This window comes from Mesoplodon densirostris, chromosome 15 (genome assembly GCF_025265405.1).
Source record: "Mesoplodon densirostris isolate mMesDen1 chromosome 15, mMesDen1 primary haplotype, whole genome shotgun sequence".
Lineage (NCBI taxonomy): Eukaryota > Metazoa > Chordata > Mammalia > Artiodactyla > Ziphiidae > Mesoplodon > Mesoplodon densirostris.
In genome coordinates, this window is record NC_082675.1 from 20,976,250 (window position 1) to 21,004,028 (window position 27,779).

General features: G+C 47.2%; 1 protein-coding gene across 1 annotated transcript in view; it reads left to right on the plus strand.

The window, feature by feature from the left end:
- The first annotated feature begins 941 nt into the window (after window positions 1–941).
- Window positions 942–27,779, plus strand: part of LOC132502420 (uncharacterized) — a 156,531-nt gene continuing 129,693 nt past the window's right edge. The window contains exons 1-3 of the mRNA XM_060118331.1: window positions 942–980; window positions 2,114–2,195; window positions 6,026–6,130. Of these exons, the coding sequence (XP_059974314.1) occupies window positions 942–980; window positions 2,114–2,195; window positions 6,026–6,130 (226 nt within the window). The remainder of the gene's footprint in view (window positions 981–2,113; window positions 2,196–6,025; window positions 6,131–27,779) is intronic.

The window sequence follows — 27,779 nt, forward strand, 5'->3', positions numbered from 1 at the left end:
CTCTGCTTTTAACGACTGCATCGATTTCACAGATATGGATCAACCCCTCAGGGGTGCGCCACTCTAAGTGATAGGCATTTCATTGCACCTCTTTTCTCCCTGCTCTCTCTTCAGTTGGGACCTGGTGGTTATAAGCTCAGGCTCTAGTTTCAGATCGCCTGGGTTCAAATCCTGGCTCTGCCACTTACTAGTTGGGTGACCTCGGACAAGTGATTCAGTTTTTTTTTTTGCCAAGTCTCAGTGTGCTCACTTGTGAAATGGGGGTCATTATAGTCTATGTCTCACTGTAAAAATTAAATGAACTGGTATATGGGAAGCGTTTAGAAAAGTGCCTGGCTCCTTGTTAAGCCCTTGATCCACGTAGCTATTAATAGTCACCCATTTGCCACAAGCTTGTTAAACATTCCTTTGTTGTTAAGCTTTGTGCGTGGCACTAAGGGTTCAGCTCTAAGCAAAGCAGGACCCACCTGGAGGAAGCCCGTCCCGTTAAATTCTCAAGGAAGCCCCACTTTACGAACGAGCCAGCTGAGGCTCAGAGAGGTGAAGCGACTTGCCTGAGGTTACACAGCTGGTTAGTGGCTGTGATGGGATTCTAATCAGGTATGTCTGTCCTTCCCTCCAGAGCAGATGCTTCTCCTGGTGGGGAGGGGATGGGGAAGCCCCTTTCCCTGGCGGCTTCTCTTAACAAGCAAGGAGTTGGCCTCCACATCGTGGGAGAGCCTTGAGATAGCTCTGACCATTTGCAAGTGGGCCTGAGAAGAGAAGGGCTGGCATGTGCTCATGGTCCCAAGCTCAGGTGCTCAGGTACTGTTGGCCCTTGTTCGTGGGCACCAGGCAAACATTTAGCAGAAGCCTCTGACTTGTTTCCTTCTTTGAACCTGGGCACAGTACATCACCACTGTGCCCATTTATCCATTGTACCTGAGAATGACCACACGTCCATGGAGTCCATGACCAAGGGTCATGCACCTTTCATCCCGGTGTGCCAGTCCTTGGAAGGGAGCGGCATCACCCCCTTGCCATGAGTTGTGACATCTGGGCAGCTCAGTGGACAACATTTACAGAGCATTTACGATGTGCCAGATGCTGTTCTAAGAGCTTTAAATTAACAGACTCATTTAATCTGCACTATGACCCCCAGTGTGGTAGATACTATGGTACTCCCGTTTTACAGATGAGAACCCTGAGGCCCCAAGAGCAGAAGTAGCTTGCTCAAGGTCACAATGGGAGTCATTGTTAGACACCAAAATACGAGGTCTCATGGGTCTCAGGAGGAAAGAGTGCTCTTCCTGCCTGGAGGCACCCTACCTGATGTGCAGGGGCACTCAGCTCCGTCCACTCACCCAACCAGCCACTTATGTACCACCCTGGTTGAGCAGCGCACCTGTGTGGAGACCCACTTCGAAGCTTCAGATCAGTATGCCAGTGCTCACCTCTCACAGGGATGAGGACCAGAACACCTGCCTGCGTATAAACATGAGGGGTGGGCAGAAGGTGTTGACCACTACACCCACTACCCCTGGTCTCCGTCAGGCTTGGCTCTGAGCCCAGGTCAACCTCGAGGCATGGCCAGCCACTCACCTTTGCCAAGGGCATAGGCTGCTGTTATGTCAGAAGAACTAGACCACATTAATTAATTCAGGAAAGATAAGAACGTCTTCTTTGCCCTTCTGCTACTATGTGACCTGGGGCATGTTCCTTCCCCTCTCTGGTCCTCAGCATCTCCAGGGGCTTAAACTCCATGACCTCTAGGAATCTTTTAGGCTCAAGCAATTGATGGAAAATTGCAAAGACCCTGGAGCATCTCCCTCAACTAGTCCCTCTTTGCTCCCTTGTCTGGAAAAGCCAGTGGCAAAAACGCCACTCTCTCCTGTCCATCCCTGGATTGAAGAAACCTCAGGACTAGTTTTCTGTTTCCACAATTAATGCTGTTGTTGTTATTGTTATATTAGCTGCATTAACTGGACTGGAAGAGAACAATGTGCTAAGTATTTTCTCTGCACTATCTCTTGAATCCTCGAGATAACCTTGGTACCGTGATGCCTTTCACTTAACAGACGAAGAAGGTAAAGCTCAGAGGGGTTAAGTAGCTCAAGGCCATTCTCCGTGCCAGGTCGGGGAGAAGCTACAGTTTGAACCCGGGAACTCCCAGTTCAGCATCTCGGCTCTCGGCCATGAGACGTCCTGCCCTGCGGGTCAGAAAGCAGATCCTCCTCCTTTTGCCCGAAAGCTCCCCTCACGTTGGCCACCCCACATGGAAATATTCTGCATCCAGACAGCCAAGAAAAGAGAAGTAAGAAAGAGGGAAGAAAAGAAAAATGAAGAACGCTTTGTTCCTTGAACCATTCTCCATAAACACCGTCTCCGCCAGGTACATGACTTAACTGTGGAGGTGACCCCCGACCCCCATGGCCGCCTCTGGTCCCCTGGCAGCCAGGGGGTCATGTGATGCCCAGACAGCCCTGGTTGCTATTCAAGCATGTCTGTGTGAAGCGGCTCCACTGAGCATTGCTCCCATGAGGGGGTTAGGCAGGGCCTGGAGTCAGCCTCGGACATTGCCCCTCACCCTGCACTGGAGGAGCCCCTGTCAGGGCCCGCTGCCCTTGCAAGGATACTGGATGCTGAGCCTGCTTCTGTGCCCCTTGCCCAGGAAGCAGCAGCTTAGGTGAGACAAAATGGCTGACGCAGGGTAGCATCATCACGGGGCTTCTGCTCATTGGGGCTGAGCCTGACCTCCCAGCTTCACTCATTCATTGAGTCATTCATTCATTTGTCCCATCACTCATTCATTCATTCATTTCATACTCATTGAGAAAGTATAATGTGCCTGCCACTCTTCTCAGTAGCTGGAATACGACAGTGAGCAAAATAGGTGATATCCTTGTGGAATCTCCAGTCTAGCAGGGTAAATAGCCATTAAACAATTAAATACCTTATTAATTATTCAATTGCAATTGTGCTAAGTTTCAGAAAGAAGGAGTAAGCATACAATCACATAGAAAAGGGACCCAGCCTTGTCAGACAGCCAATTACCAAAATATAGTGCACTCTCTCTCCCTTTCTCTCTCTCTCTCTCTATATATATATTGCAAAGCAGATATTTGCAAGTACTTAGAATCCTACAGGCCTAAAAACATCAGGCATTGGAAGAAACATCAAAGATTATCCCAGTCTTCATGGCCAAAGGCCATGGAGTGATGTGGTCTAGGGCTCAGACCTTTGAGCTGGATTTCTGGGTTAGAAACCAGCTCTACTCTCCACTGTAGATGCTGGTACAAGTTCCTGAAACAACTTCCCTTGGAAGAATGAGGATTAACAGAGTTCTAGAGCTACGGGAGCAGATTAAATGTGATGCTACATGTGAACAACTTGGCATGTGCCAGCGCAGAGCAGCAAGTGGTTCACGTCCCCCTCTATGATGGTTTATCTCCATTGAGAGGAGGGGAACCACATGCCCCAAGGCCACTCACCAAGCGTCTGCACTTGAACCCAGGTCTCCCAACTGCCATTGCAGTGCTCTGTCCCAGCACAGATGAACTTCGGATGCCCCACGGAGAGCTACCCTTCTCCTGCCATTCACCAGCCTGTCATAAACATACCAGAAAATAAGCCCAAGATCAAGTCCTGAGACTCACGTACCCTGGGTGGCTGCACGACTCTCTTCCAGGGCACCCTGGCTGGTGGGAGGGGCAGAGGAGAAGGCATCCAACACAGCATTGCCGTGGCGGGAATGGTAACTTCTCCTAATTATTTCCCAGCTCCCGGATTCATTAACGAGCCTGATATTAATTCAGATGGTTGCATTTATCCCCATCTGTCCCAGATTCGTCCCTGAGACACTGGCGACGCTAACATGGGGGCTTCAGCTACGAAGACTCACCGATTAAAGCTATTGCTTGGAAGGAGGAGGGGCCCCAGCAATTTCTGTTTTAGAATGAGGAAGGAGAGCCCCTACCAAACCCAGACACACCACCCCCAAGCCTCCAGACCCCCAAACCAGGCAGCCCACGGCCCACGGGCAGATAAGCTTCCACCCTGGCCTCAGAATCATAGAAATTCCTTTTAAATGACTCTGCAGACCTCCCCACCCACTGAGCTCCCCTCTTTGGTTAACAGATGGGCTCGGCTAACCATTCCCAGCTTTCCGATAAAGCGGTGTCAGGCAGTGAGGCCCCCTCAGAAAGGCATGCTTGGATAATAAATTCCAAGGCACCCCCGCCATCTGCAGGCTGCCAATCACGGGGGCGCAGGGCACACCAAGGCTCCCAGCCTGCTGCTGCAAAGGAGCTGGGGTGGGACCTCAGCGGGTGGGGCTGCAGCCCACCCCTGCCCACACTTACCTGCCCCTGCTGCCCTGTCCTGCTCAGCCTGTGACCTGTCCCAGCTGAAGCGGGCCAGGACCGTTACTGCTGAGCCCCCTCCATCTATTCACACGAGACCCAGCATGCAGGCAGCACTTGAATTCAGTGCCATGGTCATGAGCCTCAAAGGCAGCGTCGGAGCTGCTGCCGCATTTTGGCTCAGCAACATTCCACTGCTTAATCCCGGGCAAGCCTTCCCCATCAGAGCCTTGGTTTCTCCATCTATAAAGTGGGAGTTAAAGACATCCCCTCCCTCATAGATTCCATTTAAGGGTGTAAACAAAATGCACGACACAATCTCTGGTCCATGATTATAAGTGGTATGGTGGTGTCATAATTTAGAAAGCCATTTAGCCTGAAAAATAGACTTTATGATTTCTGCTTCATATGATTCTTGTGTTGCAGATGTGATAGTAGGTATGCAATGTCTTAACCTGGTACACGGTAGGCATTCATGAAGTGTTATCTGCCTCTGTTGCATCTCCAGTTTGTTCATTCATTCATTTATTAATGTAAGAGGCATTCACTAAACACTATGCCAGCCTCTGTTAGGCCTGGAGAAACAAAAACAAAACACATGGTTTCTACCTTCAAGTCCCTCATGGTCTAGGGGGCTGATGGAGCAGTCCCTGCAAAGGTACAGGTCCTGAAGGTCTCAGAGGTTTGCCATCTGTCTGGAAAGAGGCCAGGCTTCCCAGATGAGCCCTCCTCATAATAATAGAGGATATTTGTACCATATTGCTTGAGCTCTTTCTGATTGCTGACGTTTCCTGAGGCCAGGGATGCAAAATGAGCAGTATGTGTGCTGTTGAATCCCATACTGGGCCAAGACAGACATCACTAACTGATCACCATTCTCTTTTGCATTGAGCCTGGGAAAGATTCCTTGCTCCTAGCAGTCACAGACAGTTGATTGGAACTGGCACTCAAGTTTTAAACAAACATCATTCCAGACTTAGATTAGGGATCAGCTATGTCCAGCTATGTGAGCTACATCTGGCCTTCCACTTCTTTTTGTTAATAAAGTTTTATTAGGACACAGCAATGCTCATTCACTTACATATTATCTGTGACTATTTTTGCACCACAAGGGCAGAGTTGAGCAGTTGTAGCAGAGACCAAATGGCTTGCAAAGCCCAAAGTATTTACTCTCTGGCCCTTTACAGGACAATTCTTTGCTGCAGGGGTTTACTATAAGGAAGTGAGCAGGATTGTTAGCATTGAACTGAGACTGTTAACACCTCACCAAGTCCTGTCCGCTCTCATACTCACATCTGCTTGCTATAAATGCCTGTGATTCTCTGCTTCTGAGTGTTGTCCTGGCCTTGGCAGCCTGCACAGCCTAACAGAGGGCAGGCTGGAGGTGCCAGTGAGTTAATGTCCCTGAATGGAGGTAGGGTTGAGGTGGGTAAATGCCCCAGTCCCCTGAGCCCCAAGGCCACCACTGCATGTGGCAGAATTTCATGCTAAACCATCAGAGAAGGGGTTTCTATCCCTTGCCCTGGCTTCCCAGTGGCCGTGTCTGCACAAGGTTCTATTAGCTAAACTCTTAGCCTTGTCTCCAAAAGTACGTTCCCACCCTGAAATGCCCTACTTCCCTGCCCAGGGCAGACATCATTAATCAATCACAGCCTGACTTTCTCTTTGCATCTTTTCCGGTAAAGCACGCCAGACAGATGCTATCGACAGATGGCAACTGGTACACCAGATTGAATGCATTATACGGGGGAATGCCCATGATACAAAGCTGAGTGGAAGGAAGCACAATGGTAAGTACGACATAAAATAGTTCTTCAAAAGAGAAACTAAGCCAGTGCAAATGCTAAATGTAGGAAAGTGGTATCTCATAGATGTGTGTGCTTGTCAGGGGCAGGATGGCAATATTCTTTTTCTCTTTTGTGTTACCTCTACACTGAGCATCTACTCATTTGATGCATGTGTTCATTGAGCACCTGTTGTGTGCCAGTCCTGTGTTAGGGGTGTAAGGACGGTCAAGACTAATGTGTAATTGCTTAATTGAAAAGACAATTACAATGCAATGTGATAAGGTAGGGACAGGACCCATTGGGGCACGCTCAGATTAGATCTCCGTGCACCTGTGCTTCTTCTCCATGATGCTCATCGCGGTTAGGATGCTGTAGTTACTTGTGAGATTAAGTATCTCTCTCTCTTCCTCTTTCTATCTCTCTCTCTTCCTCTTAGACTACAGACTCTGTGAGGGCAGATACTGCATCTTTTTGTTTCCTGCCACATCCCCAGTGCCTAGAATAGTGCCTGGCATAGGGCATGGGCTCAATCAATATTTCATTAGGAGGCAGATCCATTTACTAAAAAGTGGGAGTTGGGCATGTGGTCTAGACTGTGATAAGAGATAAAGGTGGAGGACTGACTTGTAAACTACACAAAAGAGTTTTCACTTTGTCCTGAAGGTAGTAAGGCACCTGCTGAAGGTTTTCAATGTAACCAGACAAAAGAAAAACAAACAAAACAGTTTAGTCTTTGCAGATCAACACAAGAATGAACTACCCATGCTAGTGTCCAATTATTAGCTAATCTGTTCTGAACAGGGTTTAATTTTCAGTTCACACATAGGCTCTGGTCCCCGAGAGCTCTAGCTAAAAGCACAGGAACTGACAACACAAACTTGAAATATTGAGGGACAGGTTTGTACCCCTGGAGTGTCAATATGTAACATGTGGTTTGTCCTTAAGCTGTCGGGTCACCTTGATTACTCTTCTTAAAGTGTTTCCTATCCACTGAGGCAGAGAAGGGTTTCCAAGGCAGGCAGTGGAGAGGGAAACAAAAGGTACCACTTTCTGCCTGTGATGCCCAGGTTCCTGAACCACTTGGAGCCTCGATTTCCTCCTCAGTAAAATGGGGTCAATGAGGTTGATTCCCACAGAGTGGTTGTGAGGAGGAAGTTGCTTGACACATTATGAGAACTCATCATCAAAGGCTACACTGGTGATGATGATGATGGTGATGATGATGATGATGATGATGATGATGGGATACTGGAGCTGGTAGAGGTCCAGTTTTGCAGGGGAGGAGGGAAACTGAGGCCCAGAATGGGAAGTGGCTGGCTCAAGGTCACACAGGGAATCACTAGCAGAGCTGGAATCCCAGGGAAGTTCTCGAGAACCAATTCACATACTCTTTCCTCTGGGACTACAGTTCCCAAATTGTGAGCCGGGACACCCTGGGGCACCACAGCAGCCTCCCAGGAAAGCTGCAAGATATTTTTAATTGTCAAGGTCATCCTAGCAATACTTGGCATCTCTCAAATGTCACATGAACTACTAGCTTGAGGTCATTCCCAGTTCCAGCATTAGAGCAAACCACATTCTTTTTGATGATGTCATATCTTTGTGACCCTGGGATTTCGGTGGTTGCTGTGATAAAAAGCAAGGTTTGTGCCAAAATCAACATAGAATGGGAAACGAGGGTGGCAGAGTCCAACCTGATTCCAAAGTTTCAGAAGCTGTGCAGAGCCCAACAGGCATATACATTTCGATAGTAAGTAACTGTTTAGTTAAGACTGAAATAAAAATATTCTTCTTCTCTCAACTTATGTGAATTATTTTTTCAAACTGCTACTAAGTAGTTAGGACATCCATGTTCATTAACTTTGCACCTAAATACCTAATAAACAGAATTATGAGGGATTTCTTTTGGTGAAACAAGGCTGGAACACTCAGGCTGCTGTGAACCCAGAAAGTTTAAGAACCTCTGCTCCATGAAAGGAGGCTCCAAGATTGTAGGGAAGGAGGCAGGCAGCTCTGAGCCTCCATCCAGGACTGAGGCATGAGGGAGGGAGGTGAATACCTTGCAAACGAGACAAAGCAGGAACAGGAAACCTGATCTCTCAGCTGCTGCCAAGCCACTGTTTATTTAGAACCAGTGGTGTGAGTACATTGGAAACTGTGTCCTCGCAGTTCCCCAGCAAGACGGACTACTCGCTCATTCCATGAACGCGTACCCAGTGTTTACTCTATGTCAGACACTGTGCTGATACAGTGATAAATAAGGTATAGTCTCTGTCTTCAAAGGTAGGAGAGGGAAGAGAGGAGGAAGGATGAGAGGCATGAAGGAAGATGGCACTATTTTTATTTTTACAAATAAAGCTCTGTGAAACAGTTTCAGAGAGGTTAGGTAAGTGACCCAGAGTCACACAGCATCAAGATGTTAGAACATGACTCACTGCCAAGACAATGACCTATACCCCTGTGTGTGGGCATTCGTGGTCTTATCTGAGAGCTCAAATGCTGGCATGCAAAATAATATTTGGAGACAGGATTTGACACCACTTAAGAAGGGTATGAACAGTATGGTACTGGCACAAGGACTGAAATGTCAATCGATGGAATAGAATTGAGAGTCCAGAAATAAACATCGATGGTCAATTTTTTCTGAGAAAGATGCCAAGAAGACTAAATGGGGGGAAATAGTCTTTTCAACAAAGGATGCTGGGGACAAATGGATATCTGCATGCAAAAGAGTAAAACAACTCAAAATGGATCACAGACCTAAATGTAAGACTCAAAATTATAAAACTACTAGGAGAAAATATAGGAGCAAGTCTTCATGACCCTGGATTAGGCAATGGTTTCTGAGATATGATACCAAAACCACGAGAGACAAAATTAAAAACAGACAAATTGGACTTCATCAAAATAAGAAATTTTATTCTGCAAATGATATTATCAAGAAAGATGGTGATGGATGTTAACCAGACATATTGCGGTGATCATTTTACAATGTATACAAATATTGAACCATTATGTTGTGCACCTGAAACTAATATAATGCTATATGTCAACGATACCTCAAAAAAAAGCAACAAAAAAATAAAGTGAAAGGATAATCCACAGAGGGAAGAAATTTGTTGCAAATCATATGTCTAATAAGGAATTTGTATCTAGAATATGTAAAAATGTTTAAAACTCAATAAGAAAAAGACAATCCAATTGAAAAATGAGCAAAAGATTTGAATAGGCATTTTCCCAAAGAACATATCCAAATGGCCAGTAAGAACGTGTAAAGATACTCAGCATTATTAGTCAGTAGGAAATTACAAATCAAAACCATTAAGATGGCTATAATCAAAGAGACAGACAATAGCAAGTACCAGTGAGGATGTGGAGAAATTGGAACCCTCATGCACTGCTGGAGGGAATGTAAAACGGCACAACCCTTTGTAAAGCGGTCTGGCATTTCCTCAGAATGTCAACCATAACCTCACGACACGACCCAGCAATTCCACTTCTAGGAATCTACCTAACAGAAATGACAACATATATCCATCTCAAAACTTGGACGTGAATGTTCGTAGCAGCACTATTCACAGTAGCCAAAAGATGGAAACAACTCACATGTCCCTCAGCTGATGAATGGATAAACAAAATGGGGTCTATCCATACAATGGAATATTGTTTAATGATAAAAAGGAACGGGTTACACTAATGAATGAGTGAAATTGCGTCTCCTACTGAATGTCCTTAACAATCATATAAAGTTAACACATTACCACCATTTGACAAGGGGGAAATTGAGGCATAAAGAGGCTAAAAGACGTACCCAAGGGCCTGAAGGTGACACTTCTAGGAGTCCGCACTGACAGAGGTAAGTTGGCTAGGTGCTCAATTCTTAGAGGGTCCCAAACTCACTGGCCATTCATTCATTCTTATTCCCTCATTTAATTTAATACTATTTATTGGGTTCTGTTGGAGCTGCTGCTGCAGTCTTGCTCATGTCTCCTTGGCTTGACCTTTCCAGGGCATTCCAGCCCAACTTCCAACTGCTAGCACGTGTGTCTCTTTGCTCAAGGGGCACTGAGGCTTTCTCTGCCCATGAACATGGGGACGTGAAATTAACGAGCTCTCCTCCCCCACCCCCACCTTCACCCCACAGTGCGGGAGTTGATGTACAAATACCTTAGCTCTCTTCTTCACCCAGTGCCACACCGTCTCCCAGAGGTCTCTGGCAGGGTTGGGCTCCAGTGGCCCATGGTGGTAACCCCATTGTGGTGTCCTCTCCATCCTGTCCGATTTCCCCACTCCTGTACAGGTGCCTCCTGGGATCACCCACGTGCACTGAAGTCCTTGTCTCAGGGCCTGTTTCTGGAGGAGCTCAAACTCAGGCAGGCACCTCCTCCATGTCAGGCACTAGGTACCAACACAGGTTGGTGAGCAAACTGGTGAGGTTTGGTCCTCTTAGGGCACCCAGGCTCAGGAGCCAGCCAACAGGCAGTGATGCCACACCATGGTATATAGAAGTGCTGGTTCCTGATGTCCCATTCTCTTGGAACTAGCATCTTCTTCCTTCTCCTCTTCTCAGCCCAGAACCTGACGTCCCACTGAACACCAAGATTCCCCATGGCAGCCCCACCTCTGCCTTTTGACAACTTGACCAGGAGTAAGGCAGTACTTACCCTGTCTGACAGGTGCTGTCGCAGAAACCAGGGCACTACCCAGGACCCAACTGGGCAGGGGGTGGGTGGGAAGTAGAGACAAGAGCTTTCCTCCCTCCATCCTGCTCGCACCTTCTGTTCGCCCCACCCCAGCTCCAGCCTAAAGCAATGAAGTCATTTGCCGCTGGGACCTGGAGGTGGCAGTAACATACAATCACAAACGTAAACAGTTTTCTATGGTAATTATGACTTCTGCCTATTTGTTTTATCAGTGCAACCCAGACCAAAGATTATTTTCTGCTGGATATAATTCTAATTTTGATCCATCCTCCCCTCACCTCCACCCAACTTCAGAAGGATTAAGATGGGGCTACAGCTGATAATTTGGCATAGGACAGAATCAAGGCCTCTGTTTGCAGGTCTTGTAGTACATGGATTGGACCGTAGTGGACTTGCTGCAGACGCTCCATCCTGCATTGGGCTAAATATCCAAATGGTAACACCCACCATTCCATGGCTGGGCCCAGCCTACACAGCCATCACGTCTTGTCTGGGTTTCAGCAATATTTTCTCCACTGGTCTCCTGGACTCCAGCATCTTTCCTTTGGCTGGGACCAAATTATTCTTTTCAAAACCATGAATCTTTCTGCCTAACTGCTCTTCTCCAGGTGTCCAATGTCTTGCTAAATGGCACCGCTGATATCCCAAGGCATCAGCTAAAATCCCAGGAGTCTTTGTGTATTCCAAACTCGGTCTCATCCCTTCTACTTCCCAAATATCCCCTCCCACAAATATCCGCAGTTCTCCATCTACTCCACTATAACCTGGTTCCAAGTCCTCTTCTCTCACCTGGGTAGCTGAAGACGCTTCCCCACTGGCTGCCCAGCTTCCTTTTTGGTCTGCCCTCTTCTCTCCCTTCCTCCGTCCCCCACTCATAACCTACTCTTCACCCAGCAGCCAGAGTGAACTTTGAAGACATAAATCAAGTCATGCAATGCCCTTTCATTGCACTTAGAAAAAAATATCCAAACTCCTTGCTAGGAGCCTGCATGCCTGGCCTCTGCCTCCGTCCCCACCTCTCATCCTGTACCAGTCTCACCTTCACGCGCTGTGCTCCAGGCATGCGAGCCTCACTTCTCTTTCTCAGGCAAGATAAGCCCCTTTCAGCCTAGGGTCTTTGCCTTTGCTGCTCCCCGCCTCCAGCACTGTTCCCACCTGTCTTGACAGAGGAAGCATCTACTTCTCATTTATGTCTTAGCCAGACTTAGTCAGACTTTCTTTGACCACCCTCGCCCAAGCAAGTTCTTTCCCTGCTCATCCCACCGCAGTATCCTGTTTTAGTTTCTTCTTAGTCCTTATCTAAAATGATTGTATGCATGTATGTATTTACTTGGTTGCTACCTGTGTCCTCCTGCTGAAATGTACACCCCACGAGGGCAGGGATTTTGTCTGATTTGCTCACTACTCTATCTCCAGGGTCTCATGGAGGACCTGGCACATAGTAGGTGTGCAATAAGCAACTGCCAAGTGAGCAAGAGAAGAGCACCCTTCGTGGTTCCCTGGAAAGCCTTTCAGGAGAGGCTGCCAGACCGCCTCTATCCTACAACTACAATTATATATTTATGGGGTAATCAGCAATTGAAAAGTTCCCCATAGTAGTAACTGGAGCTTAACATACAAATAAACTGAACAGCATTAAGGACGTTTTGTGGTCACTGGGGTGGATCAAGTGAGCTAATCGCCCAACTCCCAGCAATTAAGTCAATTAGCCAGTTAGACATATGCTGAGCCATTTCCCAGCTCGAGTTTCCTGGGGGCATCTGTGAAATTTGTGCAACTTATTTATGGTGTAAGCTTCTGGTGGTCGTTCCTAACTGGGATGACTGGGGAAGCGAGAGAGAGAGGTGGCTGGTTAAATAAGAAAAAAGTCAAGGCTGCATCGAACATGTGATAAGCTGTGTGTTTCCCTCTGAAGGCACTTTTCACTCCCTCCTTTCCTGTCTGCAGAAAGGATGGGGGATGCAGCTATTTCTTGCCTTGACTGACGCACCATGTTCAGTGCTGTTTTAACACCTGGTGAGTCACTGAGGGGAGGAGAAAGAGAGGAGAGAAGTGAATGCAGGGTAGCTTGTTGGGACACAGACTTGGTCCTGGGTTCAAATCCTGACTCCCCCCTCAGTAGCTGAGCCTCTGTGTCCTCATCTGGGAAGTGGGGAAGTACAGAGCCTGACTCACAGGGTTGTGGTGGGGATAAAAGAAGACTAACAGTGTAAAGTCTTTAAAGCAGAGCTGGACACAGGGAAAGTGCTACATCAATGGTAGTAACGATCGCTATCATCACTGAAAGGCTAAAGGGCGGGAGATTGAAAGAGTGTGGATAAAGGATGACTTCCGACCCTGACAACACACCTGGCTGGAATCCCGGCTCTTCCTGGTGTTAACATTGCTTTATGCAATGAACTTTGCCTCTCTGAGCCTCAGTGTGCTCATCTGAGAAATGGGGCTAATAATGCCAGGAGGGGTTTTAAGATCAAGCGGGTCTGACCCTTGAAAGGCGCTGGCCTGGTCCTCCTCACTCCACTGGATTCTTCCTTGCATATGCAGAAGAAGAAATGGAAAGGACTTGCCCCAGGTCCCGGAGCAAGTTCAGAGATGGAGCCCAGGTGTCTGATTCTGCTTTCAGAGCTGCTTCCACGTTGCCTTGCTTAGGCATTTTACAGTCATGTAAAACAAAGCCGTCCTTTCAAGGAGAGAGATGCTCCCGGAGATAATTAGCATTTATCGATCTGCTGTTTTCCTTTTTCCCGAGCACTACACAAAGCCTTTCACCGATATTGTATAATTTAAACCTTACAAAGAAATTCTGTGCAGTCTATTTTATGGACAAAGAAAGGACTCAGAAAGGGCAGGTAACTCGCCCTAGATAACACAGCCAGGAAGTGAACACAGGCAGAACCAGGTTCTGCCTGAGTCCGATGCTCTTACCCACTACGCCCTCCTGCCCATGGCGTGTGTGCTGCAGTTTTCTCCATGTGGAGCTCCAGTTTGCAAGGAAACGAAAGCATCCCAATTTCAAGATTAATCAATGGTTTTTGGAGAGGGGCCCTTACTCCCCTCCCCCCCGCCCCAGCCCCAGCTGTCAGCTTCCTCCTCTCCTTCTCTCACTCCCACCCCCAGGCTCCCAGAAGGCAGCGGGTCCTTGGCTGAGGGTGGAAAGCAGCCAGATGGATCGGGCTCCTGAGACGGAGACTGAACCTCCACATCAGAGATCGTCCCCACCCTCTACGTCCAGGGAGCCATGCTGGACCTGCCAATATCCTGGGCCTTCAGGCTCAGCTCAGCCACATCCCTGCATGGGATTTTGGAAAGCACTGGAAGCAGACATCGCCGCACCTAAGACATATCTCTGATCTTCTGTAGCCAGGGCAGCAGGGTTGCCCGAGACTCTGTCTTCCTGGCAACAGTCCACACCAGCCAGTGCCAGAAAGAGGGAGGAACAAATCCCCAGCTGAGAGCATTTCTCAGGTTCCAGCAAGGGCTGAGGCTACCGGCTCACTTTGACAGCGTGGTAAGATGGAGGGGCATTTTTCCTACCTCCTCCTTCTACCTGGATAGAGCTTTATAGTTTGCAAAATTTATTATTATTGGGATGCAATACAATGTATTCAGTATGGTCATAATAACAATTACATTTATGCCTTCTTTCAACCCATGTGTCCACGTCTATATATCTACTGCTTTATCTACTTATCCTTATGCCGGTTCTCAGTCTCTGACTTATAAATTAACAGACAAGAAAACAAACAGTCATGTGCTAATAGAGAGGAGGACAAAAGGGCAGTGGTTATTTAACTTTGGTGTGTGCAAGAATTACCTGGGAACTTTATTAAAAATGTAGAGTGCTGGTGCCAACACCAGAGCTTTCAGCGCTGTAGGTTTAGGTCAAGGCTTGGGAATCTAGATGTTCAAAATGCTACTGAACTGTACACTTTGTCCTGGTTAATTTTATGGTATGTAAATTCCACCACAATTAAAAAAAAAAAATCACCCCAGTGAGTCACATGCCACAGACTAGAACAGTAGGCAAGGCTTCCTGTGAAAGATGCTCTCTGAATCTCCATGGAGATTTCCAGGTGGGCAAGGCAGGGAAGGGCATTCCAGGCAGAGGGCACAGCACGGGGAAAGTTTGGAGCAAGAGACAATATGGGAATGTGGAAAACTATGAGGCTTGATGGGTGAGGGTGGGGAGATGTAGGGGCCAGGACCCAGGCGGCCTCACCGGCCAGGCTGAGATGTTGAGTGTTATCCTGATGGCCCTGCGTGTCCTTGAAGTGTGTTTGATAAGGTTGTGCTTAGAAACGATCACAGGCTGACCCACAGGGACTTGATCAGGCGGGCAGACATACAAGGCATAGTAACTAATTCTAGTGAAACAAAAAGCCTCAAGTTAAATAATGCAGAAATCCATAGAGTCAAAGAAGACCACTTTCCTAAACCACCCTGTTTTAAGCCTTTGTAATATACATAATTAACTTAGCTACATACATTAGACCACGATATATGTGCTATCTAGAAATTACTTTTCTCTCTTAATTCAAAACAAACGTTCCTGCAATACTGCACCTGTTAAACTGTCTCTTTCTTTTTAATGGCTGCATTGTATTCTATTAGATGGATATATCCAGTTGAAATTGTAGATATACCACCATTTTTGACTTAGAAAAATAGGCATTTTGGTTTACTGAACCATTCCCTTCTTGATGGGTGATTAGGTTTTTTTCCCCTATTTTCTTCCCTGCTATACTTAACAATGTTGCAATGGCCCTCAGTGAGGATAAGCCTCTAAGCATCTGTGCAAGTATTGCTCTAAGGTAGATTTCTAAAATGGAATTGCTGCGTCAAAGGGTGGACAATATTTAAAATTTTGGTGGGGGCTTCTAAATGTTCTCTAAGAAAAAAAAGTCATCCATTTATACTCCCAGTGAGAGGAAACTGATACAAGGAGACTGTGTCAAAAACGTTATCTCTCAACACTCACACAAAGATACTGCATAATAAATTACCACAGAATCTCAAGGCATACAAACAAAAGTACGTATTTACTCTTGGGCTCTATAAAGATTATACCCACGGTGTTCAAAAGTGCATATTTTGTAACATCCTCACGAGCAGTGTATGTTATCATTAAAGAAAAATGTGCTGATTGGACCATTTAAAACTGTTCTTGTGGGCCTCCCTGGTGGCGCAAGTGGTTGAGAGTCCGCCTGCCGATGCAGGGGATACGGGTTCGTGCCCCGGTCTGGGAGGATCCCATATGCCGCGGGGCGGCTGGGCCCGTGAGCCATGGCCGCTGAGCCTGCGCGTCCGGAGCCTGCGCGTCCGGAGCCTGTGCTCCGCAACGGGGGAGGCCACAGCAGTGAGAGGCCCGCATACCGCAAAAAAAAAAAAAAAAAAACTGTTCTTGTAAATTGTATTCCTTTTACTGTGAGTGAAGTTTAGCTTGTGTTATGTGCTTATTTGGTCATTGCTGTGCCTTCTTTGATTAATTTCACAGTTATATACTTGCTTCATTTTTTTTCCTATTTATTTTTGTTCTTTGTTTTCTTAATAGTATCAAAGAATTCTTTATATAATGTGTCTATTAACCCTTTGCCCAGTGTATATGAAGCAAGTAATTTTTCCCAGTGTTTTTTATGTCTTTTAATTTTTGAAACTGTAAATATTTTCATTTATATGGAGTTTAATCAATCTGTGTTTTCTCTTATTTTGTTTCTCATTATTTTGTTTTTATACTTAAAAACATTCTCCCTGCTTAAGGTCACAAATTGCTAGCCCACATTTTTATTTGGGGGTCATAGAGTTTTATGTTTTACTGTTAACTCCAGTCCATCAGGAATTGATTTTGCTGAATGGCTGTGAAGCAACAGTTTAACTCTAATTTTGTCCTTCTGTGGTCAAACAATTGTACCAGTGTTGTTTGTGGGATAATCTTTTCCCAACTGAGTTGAAAAGCTACCTGTAGTACATGCAGATTTATACATGTACACTGACCTGTTTTTTAAATTAATAAGCAGAAATGCCTCTAGCCTTTCCCTAGATTACATTTCCTGGTCTCAGCTCTGCTTCTGAGAAAGGGCCTTCCCCCTGTTTTCACTCATTCACTCATCCCTCTGGGCATGCACTCTTTCATTCACTCATTCACTTTTACTCTTTCACGTGAGTTCTAAATGGGTGTGTGGGTCCTAGGATTAATGATACACAGTCAGCTCAGGTGTGTTTTCCATACCAGGCACTGGGCTCTGCAGGTCACCTGCTCCAGTTTACTGACTTCTCCCAATAACCCTGTGAAGTAGGCACTCTTTTTAGCCCCACATTACAGATGAGGAAACTGAGGCTCAGAGAAGCTAATTAACTTGCCCCAAGTCCCCTAGGCAGTAAGCTCCAGAGAAGACATTCAAACCCAGGTCAGCCTAATGCTGGTTTTAACTCTAACTTTGCTGCTTTCCTTGTATAACGATCGCTCACACTCACCATGCATCTACTCTGTGCTGGACATTGTGCTATAGGCAGTGGGAATCCCCAGGTGGCCCGACTCTGTCCCTGCCCAGGGGAGATGGCAGTGTGGTGGTGGAGGCAGGTCACTGAACAGAGGATTATAATCCAGTATGACGAAAGCTAAAATACGCTGGTAAAGAACAAAGCCTGCTGAGGGTTTTCCTGGCAAAGCAAAGGCTTCCAGCCTCTGGAAAGATGACTCTGCTGTCAGCCTGGGAGATTAAAAAGCACATTTACAGGTAAGACCTGAAGGTCCAGAGCCAGGATCTTCTAGCCCTATCTCCCATCCACTTGCACTCTGGATGCAGCTACCGCGCCGGGGATGAAGGACTTTGGGCAGCCTGCATGGGAAAGAGTACAGGCAATGGGAAAAGAAGCAAAAAAAAAAAAAAAAAAAAAATCAACACCCTTCAAATCGGCCTTCTGGGCCCCATAGCTTCTGAAAACCTCACCATCTGTCCACATAAGCATGTTCCAAAGTTTTAAGTACCTCTTTTCATGAAGTCCGTTAAAGTTAACCTGGCTTCAAAATATATGGGGGAAATCTGCTATAAATAGAGGTAAATAGAGATTGTAAAGATAAATAACAATACCAGTATGTGAGGACTGATAATGTACTCTATTTATGGCCCGAGTCTAAAAAGATATGTCCAGCACCGCTGCGTCTTCAATGACTTACTTTTGCCGAGGCAGCCTATGTTCCCTGTTAGGGTGCTAAAGATTCAGTGACACAAAAAGCTTACAGATAATTAAATATTGATTTTTGTTTTCTAATCCTATATAAAAATTGTCCTGGGTCTCCCAATGATGGTTTTATCTCACCAGGACATGGAAAGAGGGGAGGTGTCTGTTAACCCTCTTTGCACCCCTGCTGTGTAATATTGGGGCGTTTCTTCAGTGAGGGTGGGAGGTGTCCAGGGCACATGACCTCTGCAGCCACACAGGACCCTGTGCTCAGAAGGGCCCTATACTTGGCTTTATGCTTTTCTTGTACCCTCTTAAAATTCTTAATAATTTTTGCCCAAGGTGTCCTGCCTTTTCATTTTGTACCAGCCTTGCAATTGTGCAGTTTGTCCTTGGGGGCTGGTCCGACTAAGAAATTGGGGCATCCGGTTCTGGACCCTCAGCTACCCCGCTGCTGCCCAGCATTCTCCCTTCTTTCCTGCTCTGAATTTTGCCAGCCATGCCAGAATCTTCAAATCTGGGAAGAGGGCCAGAGAAAAGTTGGTGATGAGAACAGTTTTCTCCCACCCTCTGCTCCCTTCTCTCTCTCTCTCTCTTTAAAAAATAGAAAAAAAAAACCCCACTTCATTGTCATTTTGCGTCTGGAGTGCGGCAAGGGACATCTGGCAATGTGGTGGAGTTGCTGGCTGGCTGGGAGGGGGTAGCGTCCACAGGCAGGCCAGGCCTTGGGCTCTGACAGCAGACAGTGTCTGAGGCAATAAAGAGTCAGATTCGGAGAGGTGGGTCCTGAGCCACATCTTGCCATGTGTTTGTTGTGTGGCCCTTGGCAAGTACATACAACCCTTCTATGCCTCAGTTTTCTCATCTGCAAAATAGAGATATTAATTCCAGCCCCGTTGCCTGCCTCCCCTCTCCCAGCAAGACTGCTGGGGAGAACTTAAGTTTAAGAATAAGAATAATAATAACACTAAGAATAATAGCTAATGCTTACCTATTGCTTACATGTATCAGGCTCTTTATATAAGTTCATAGAAGCTAATGTATGCTTGCCAAAGACTTTGCTTATTCTCATTCATTTAAACCTCACAATAACCTCATGAGGGAGGTCCTATCATAAACATCCCCATTTTACAGATGGGGAAATGAAGCACAGAGAGACTAAGTGACTCAGCCAAAGTTGCACAGGTAGTATATAGCAGAGCAGAAGTTTGAACTGTGCATTCTGACTGCTGAGCCCTGGCTCCTAACCTCTGCATAGGACCATGTGCAGAGGTTCTTTTGATGCCTCCCTCCTACAGGAAGTGAAAATTAGAGGTCTGCAGGCCAAAATTGGCCCACAGAGCATTTTTGATTGGTATTTGCACACAGTGTCAGCCTGCACTGCGTTTGAAATTGGAATCAGTTGCCAATATTGAAAAAGAATTTCAAGATTTCTACATTAAAGTATAGATTTCCAGCATCTGATAGATGCTCTGGTAAAGATGGGCTCCTGTACCTACATGGCAAAGATCCCCCATCTGCTACAGTCCCTACAACTCCCTATTGTCTCCCTGACACTGACATTCAGAGTCTATTTCCCCATCATTTTACTGCATCTACCCATTGCCCTCACATACATCACCTGCCTAGCCCCTGGGGAAGCTTAGCTTTTGATCCCTTCCCTGGGGTGGCAAGGATCTGCTTATGGAGACAGAAATCTTCCTCCCTGTGGCTTTCTAGGCAGGTCCCCTCTCTGGATAGCAGCATATGTGGAAGGAACAATTAATTTTATGGGAAGGGGGTGGAACGGAATCTAGAGGTGAGTTAGCCCCTGAAAATGAGCTCAGAGTCTGAAGCTCCTTTAAGCTTTGGGTTTCCACGGTCCTCAGTTTAGAGAATTCCAAGAAGCTATGATTGAAGAATATCAAATTTGAAAACAAATTTATAATTACAAAATTCTGAGATTTTATGATCCAAGTAGTTTATAATTAGAAGACCCCCCAACTTCTAGTATTTCATGCCTCCAAAATTCAAACTATTGCAGAGATTCTCTGATCCTAAAATCTCACGATTCAAGTTTACTCACTTTCTAGAAAATGGGATACAGTAGTCCCTTCTTATCTGTGGTTTTGCTTTCCCCAGTTTCAGTTACCCATGGTCAAGCACAGTCTGAAAACATTAAACGGGAGGTTTCAGAAATAAACACTTCATACCTTTTACATTGTGTGCCGTTCTAAGGAGTGTGACAAAGTCTTTCTCCACCTTGCTCTGTCCTACCTGGGTGTGACTCATCTCTTTGTGCAGCGTATCTATGCTATATACGCTACCTGCCCTGGCTTTTAGTCTAGGAAAAACATAGTATATGTGCAGCTCGGTGCTGTCTGTGGTGTCAGACGTCTGCTGGCTGCCTCAGAGCATGTCCTCCACAGGTAATGGGAGACGATCCTGCTAAGAAGGGAGAGCGCTAGAACGCTACGGCTCCCTAGTGCTAAGGTCTCATGGTTCTGTGATGCAGTGATGATCTGCTCTGCAAAATCAGAGAGAAGCTAATCATCAGTTAACTAAACAATAGTTGACAAATGAGGCAGTCTGGTTGTCGTCCTCTTACAAGGCAGGATTGGGATTTTCCTTCCACCATTTAACCTGATGTGACTCTTCCTTCATTTTCCTAATGAGATCAATGCCACCAGGAAGGAGATGTAGAAGTCTGTATCTCACTTTAAACAAAGCCAATATGTAAATATCCTGAGTTAAGAAATGAGACTTAGGGATTGTGTATTCGTTAGCCTTATACACATCAAAACCTTATAAGCATCCCTTCATCAGGCTGTATTTAATGAAAGAGAACCCGTGTTGAATGTAATTCAAGTCTGACTAGATTAAAGGCAGTTTGACCTCAGGGAGAAGAATGTGGAAGGAATGATTTTGGGCATGAGAGGTTTTGGGCTCCTTCAGCTGGAAGGGGGATGCTTATTAGCATGACACTGGAAATGTCATGGTATCCATGGTTCAGACCAATGGGAGATAGGTTTTCAGTTCAGTCTTAAGTTGGAGGTGACTCTTCCCAACACCTTTAGACCTGGCATGGATGGACCACAGAAGCAGCTGGCTAGAGACAGAGTGCTAGGCTGGAGATAGAGAAAGTGACAGAGCCAAAGTAAGAGTAAAATTACCCCTTAGGGTACCGAGGGGCAGACATTTTGCACAATGCATTGGAGGAAACAAATCTTATTGGCTATGTCATTACAAATATCTCAGTACTTGGTGCCAAATTTTGGCAATTACATCCATAAATAGGGAAGTTTCTCTGCAAATACAAAAGGGGAGTCTGACACCAGGATGCCACAGCCAGCACATGAGTCAAAATCGGAGGGAGGTCCTCACTATCAACCCTATTGACATTTGGGGCCTCATAATTCTTCATTGTAGACTGTCCTGTACATTGTAGGATGGTGAGCAATATCCCTGGATCCCCAGTCTCTAGCCACTAGATGCTAATAGCACTCCACCCCCAATTTTTTTTTTTTTTTTTTTTTTTTTTTGCGGTACGCGGGCCTCTCACTGTTGTGGCCTCTCCCGTTGCGGAGCACAGGCTCTGGACGCGCAGGCTCAGCGGCCATGGCTCACGGGCCCAGCCGCTCTGCGGCATGTGGGATCCTCCCAGACCGGGGCATGAACCCGTGTCCCCGGCATCGGCAGGAGGACTCTCAACCACTGCGCCACCAGGGAAGCCCCTTCTCCCCCAATTTTGACAATCAAAAATGTCCTCAGATGTTGCCACATGCAGAACTTGGGGAAAAGAATCCAGGTTACCCAAAGGAGAGCCTGTGACTTTTAGCCATGTCCAGATAAGGATTTCCATCAATGCCCTAACGTGGACATAATTAGCAATTCATATCAGAATTCTACTGTGTGCCACTTGGAGTTTGTTGTGTGTAATTATGCTGAAATTATCAGTAGAGTTCTCCTTCCAGGGAGGGGGTTCAGTCATTCTCAAAGAAGTCTTTGTGGTGACTTATTAGGTCTCAGTTAAAGAATTCCCCTAGGTATTACAGTGGATCGAAGTATGCAAGGTGGGTTCTTCTGGACAAAAACAAATATAAAGCTACCCTTATGGGAGATTGCATTAACTGGTTGAATTTCTCTTTGAAGAATCTACATGGCAATAGAGAATTCCTGATATATAATGACCACTCTATAAACATGAGATAAATTAACAAATAATTCTTATGGGTCATATCTCAGAGATGGAACTTACCCTCCAGGGCCAGGTTCCAATTTATCTGCCAGTTCTGAGCCGTGAATAGTACTGTCCTGAAGCATGCTGTTAAGAAAGATTCTGAGGGAGTGTCCATGCTCAAGAGAAATGTGATTGACAGAGGATGTCTGCTGTGGGTAGGGTAGAGGCTCTGACAGCCTAAGGCCCAGGAGTTCACTCCCCTCCAGGCAGTATCCTGATCAAACTGATGGTAAGAAAGGTCATTTGGGCTACCAAGTGGAGGCTAGATTTAGGAAGGGCAAGATCCAAAGTTAGAAACACAACCCATACCAGGTATTCTAGCAGAAAGAATTTAGTATAGGGCATCAGTTGATCTGGTGTTGACAAACTGGAAAGGCAGAAAGGGGACACTGACAAACGCAGAGGCAGTGATTGCAGGAAGCAGCTATCAATCACCCTGGGCTCAGGGAGAGAGCAGAGAAGATGGGGGAAAAAAAACCCCAAAACTTTGGAGTAGGGACCAGAACTCTGCTCTTGGGAGCTAGCCTGCAGAGCTTGGGCACAGACTTCTGAAGAAAAGCTGCCTGAGGTGATATGAAGAGGCTGGTTATCATTGTGAAGAAGACCTGCCCTGGAACCAGCCGTCACTGCTGGGACTAGGAACCACTGCTGCGGTGATGCTGACAAAAACTGTCGGCAAACAGGGACAAGCGCATCTTTTTCCTGCCAGCCGCCGCAAGTCTCCCACTAGCACCCACTAGGGGCAGAGGCTAACACAGGTCCAGCGGGCAAAGCAGAAGTGCAGTGGGCAGCATCTCAGCCCTGGTGCTAGAAGGCAGAGAATAGAAGGGCAGGTAGTTTAATAGCTTGTACAATTGGGGAGGCTCAGAGAGATGAACCAAGTCACCAAGTGACTAGTCCAGAGCTGGAAGAGGGCCCTCCTGCCTTCTAACTCTGGCCACCTGCTTCTGGGCTCCCAATTACATACAGAGTTGCAAGATACTGATGGACAGGAGTGATGGTTTTCAAGTTACATCCCTCCTAAAAGAAGACTTCCCTTTCTGTTACATCTCAGGGCCCATAGAGAGGTAAAGTTGTTCCTCTAACGCACTGGGCAAAACTCCTTGTGCACAAGCTGTATTCTGTTCCGGAACCTGCACGCTCATTATGCAGAAACATTAAATATTTTACCCAGGGGAAAAAAAAAGTAGAGAGAGATTTCTTGCAAGGTGAATTTTCATCTCCTCTTTAGGGCTTCATCTGCAGTGAATCCTACACACCCTTTTGTGAAGGCAGATCTAGTGAAAACCCTGAGAATAAAAGTGGGGCTTGATTTTATGCTAATATATGTAAAGAATGTGACTGTACAGTCATAGGTAACACAATGAACTTAACTTTTTTTCTCCCTTTTTTATTGAGTTATAATGACTAGTTTCCATAGCAATTACTGCATCACCTTGTACATTACCAGGAAGATCTACTGCACTTTTTCCCAGTCATCCTTGTAAACATTTCTACATTTTTTTTACGATGTTCTAGGAGAAAACACAAGCCCTTTTGGCTCGGCAGCAATTGGAGAGCATATTTCAGGAGATTAATAAAGCCGACCAGAGTGTTCTTATTTTCTAAGTTCGGTGGTTGGTTTTCCATCTTCGCCTTCACCAGCTACTTGTCAGCCAGACAGAGAGGGAAGGAGGGGAGCAGGAGAGAGCAGAGGTGATGGGAGATGAAAAGGAAGGCACACAAGTTACCAGGGAGGGCACGTGGAACTCGGAAGGAGCCGGCCTCAAGGTCCCATGTTTGTGTCTTTGATGATTCTGGGAATTTGAGAGCCATTCCCTTGGACGCACCCCTCTTTTCACACGGGGCTTGGAGGAGAATGGGGGATGTTTCTAGGCTCACAGGAGATCAGGCATGGGAGACACGCAGAGATGCCTCTTGGGTAGCTTTGAAACTGTGTGTCTGAGATCTCCAGTTGCTTCCAGAGCTTCCCAGGGGAGATGGGAATCGAGACACCCCTCCATTCAAAACCCCCACTTCCACTGGCAGCTTCCTGTTAGACTTTTCATCTTGGCCTCTCACATTATGTTTCACTTCTAGAAAGGCCTCTGCAGCTGGTGGTTATTTGCGGACACCTCCAGTTGAGAGGTGAAGGAGGTGCAGCCTCTGCTGTGAGTGAGTCAGGGGTATCGCAGGGGCTGGCCCAGCTGTGGGATGTGTGGCTGGTCCCATTGTTCCCTGCGGACAGTTAGTAGCAGAGGTCACTGTCATGGGCTCTGGTAGACAAGAAGACCCCATGCTGGGCTGTGGGACCACCATACGTGGTGGGAATTCTGAGCTCCCAATCCAAGAGAGGGGGCAGCAGCCACATCCTGAGCCCTCGATACCTTTATTTCATTTGATAACGGGCCTGCTTCACTCCTATTTGTGCACCAGCCCACTGTCCCTGGAGGGATCGGCGGAGAGAGCAATGCCCAGGCGTCGTGAGAGGGCCTAGTGCTTGGGAGCTCAGGCCCTGAAGTCCGGTAGCCTGGGCTCCAGTCTCCTGGCCGTGCCTCCCTCACGATGTGTCCGGGATCTAGTGATTTCCCTTGCTCTGCCTCAGCTTCCTCATCTCTAAAATGGGGCTAATGGCAGAACCCACCTAAGAGTTGTTTGTGAGGATTAAAGGCGAGATGCTGAGTAAGTGCTTATACCTATAAGTTGCCTTGTTGTTCCCCATGGGTACAGATACCCACCTGTGCCCATGGTGTGACCTTGAATGAGTTCATTAACATCTCAGAGCCCTGACTTTCCAACTGTAAAATGCAAAATGTCTGGGCTTCCCTGGTGGCACAGTGGTTGGGAGTCCGTCTGCCGATGCAGGGAACACGGGTTCATGCCCCGGTCCGGGAAGATCCCACATGCCGCGGAGCGGCTGGGCCCGTGAGCCTGTGCTCTGCAGCGGGAGAGGCCACGGCAGTGAGAGGCCCCAAAAAAACAAAAAACAAACAAACAAAATGTCTGCTGGGTGGTCTCAAAGGTTCCTCCTAGCTCTGAAATTCAAGGGCTTTTAGATTCTAATGGGACAGCTGGAGGAAGGAAAGGAGGAAGGGGGGAGGGAGGGAGAGGGAGAGAGAATGAATGTGTAAGAGCAGGTGCCTTAAGCAGAAGGGAAAATTCCCTAAGTGACAAGAAGCTCTGAGTTCACCAAAATGCTTAACCAAGATAAGAAGGATGTAACTGATGTTGGAAAGATTGTTATGAGATTAATAAAAGTGATTAAGGGATTAACACTTCTCAGAAAAGATAGTGAAGGGACCACTGAAGGGAAAATCCTCCCGCACCCTCTGTACTCGGCCTCTCTCCTTGATGTTAAGTCTTCAGTCGTGCTGGCATCTAACAAAATGGTCTCAGCAGACACTCAAATAGAATCCTGGCTTAAGCTCATCTTAGATATTGGAGAAGGTCCCCTGTGTCATATTTATATATCTATTTATACACACACACATATTTATACATACATATATAGTCAAATGACATTTTCTTTCTGGGAATGCCCAGAGGAGTTTAAGGAATGCCTTGAGGGCCTGAGTTTGGGGTCGGGATTAATCAGTGAGGCTGGCCTACTGAGCTTGGAGAAAGCTGCGTCCTGGATGTGAATCAGGCATCATAAAGAAGTCAGGGTGTGTTTGGGGGGCGTGGGGATGCTGTCTAGTAACTGAATGATCCTGATGATCTCAACCTGCTCGCTGAGCCTCAGCTTTCCCACCTGTGCACTGGGGACAAGGATGCTCTCTGTGATGGGACTGAGAGATGCAATGAGTGGGAAAGCACTTTGCAAAGGAATTGCTGGGATTCCCATGCAAAGTGCTTTCCAACACCCCTTCACTGGAAGATTCTAGGCTGCTCTGTGGTTCTAGAATAACAAACAGGAGCCTGGACTGGCCACTCCTCTCTCAGCAATGGGCTCTGAGGGAGACGTGATCAGCCCCAGGGCTTTGAAGCCTCGCGCTCTTCAGTTTGAAACCTGGCTGCTCCTCAGGCGAGCTTGGCCTCCGGGGCATGTGGGAAAGGATGCTAAGCACCAATTCTGGGACCAGCTGTGTGTCCTTAGCTATGTTCAGGTGACAGGAGATAAAGGAGGCCGGATGTGGAGGCTCCTTACAATGGGAAGATGCTCATCAGACCCCCAGGTTCCATTGTGAGCCCCCAGGGGCTGGCAGCGTCTGGGAAGTGCTAACTCAGAGTGGACAGGGAAATTTAATCTGGCACAAAGAGAGTCAGTCTCCTGGCCTGGGAGAGCAGGACCCTCCAGCCCTACTCACACGACTTCCCAGCCCCTCAGCCCCCGACAGTCACAGCACAGTCCCAACAGCATCTCTGGGGGGACAGAGATGTCTATCACGTTGCTGCTGCTGGCAGCTTCCCAGCAGTTGGAAGGAACAGTTACTGCTGGTTCAGCCTCCATGGACCACCCCGGCGAGCTTGAGGAGGGAGGGGCAAGAGCAGGGGACAGCCACAGTCCCAATAACACAGTGATGAGTCAGTGGGCTCCATGCAGGCACCCAGCCCGGAGCAGAGTGACCGACGCTGGGAGCTGACTGCTCCTGGTGGGACTGAGGCTGTCTGGGAGATAAACACCCAGGGATGATGGTATAGTAGGGTGGGGAGTCTGTTCAGAGATGGGGGCACCTCTGCCCCTGCTCAGGGCAGAGAAGCCATCTAGCAGGGAAGGTGGGCAGGCTTGGCCATGAGTGTCTCTGCTGCTGAGGTTGGCCATGCTCCCTGAACAGACAGTCTGAGACCTGTGGACCCAGGCCCCACTCCACAGCCCAGTGAGGGGAGCCCGGCCTTAGACCTGGGCTTCTCAACCTTAGCACGAATGACATTTGGGCTGGATCATTCTTTGTCGAGGCGGGGTGCTGTCCAGTGCACTATAAGGTGTTTAACGTCCCTAGCCTCTGCCCACTAGATGCCGGTAGCATCCGCCACCCCCAGATTTGTAATAGCCAAAAAATGTCCCCTAATGTTCCCTGGGGTCACCGACTTGACCCACGGCTCTCTCTCCTTGGACCCACATTCCCTCTCACCCCAGCTGCTATGTTCTGTGCCTCTTCAGGATGATACACCCTACAAATCCCATGGGCCAACCGAAGCAGAGTTTCTTCTGACCCACCTTGGCAGAATGCTCTAAGCCTGGGGACCTGTGGGTTGTGATCTGAGCTAGGATAAGCTGGCTGACAGAAGAGCGGTGCTGCGGGCCGAGATGCTGCTACGGGGGCAGCCAGGCCTCTCTGGGACACCCCATATCCTGGGAAGAGAGAATGAACAAAGAGTCACATTTGGTCTCCATCCTTTCCTATTGCTCCAGCCTCCACACTGGCCTCCCTGCCTCCAGGCTCTCTCTCTCTCACCCATTTTTATCTTGGCAGCTAGAGCCATCCCCAGCACAGCCAGTCAGATCACATCAGGGTCTCGTGTGCACACCTACTATGGCTCCCTATGGGCTGAAGATCAGAGTCTTTTGTCAGTTTTGAAAATCCTTCATTTTCTGGTGCAGGCCAACCTAAGATCATCAAAATAAAGGCCC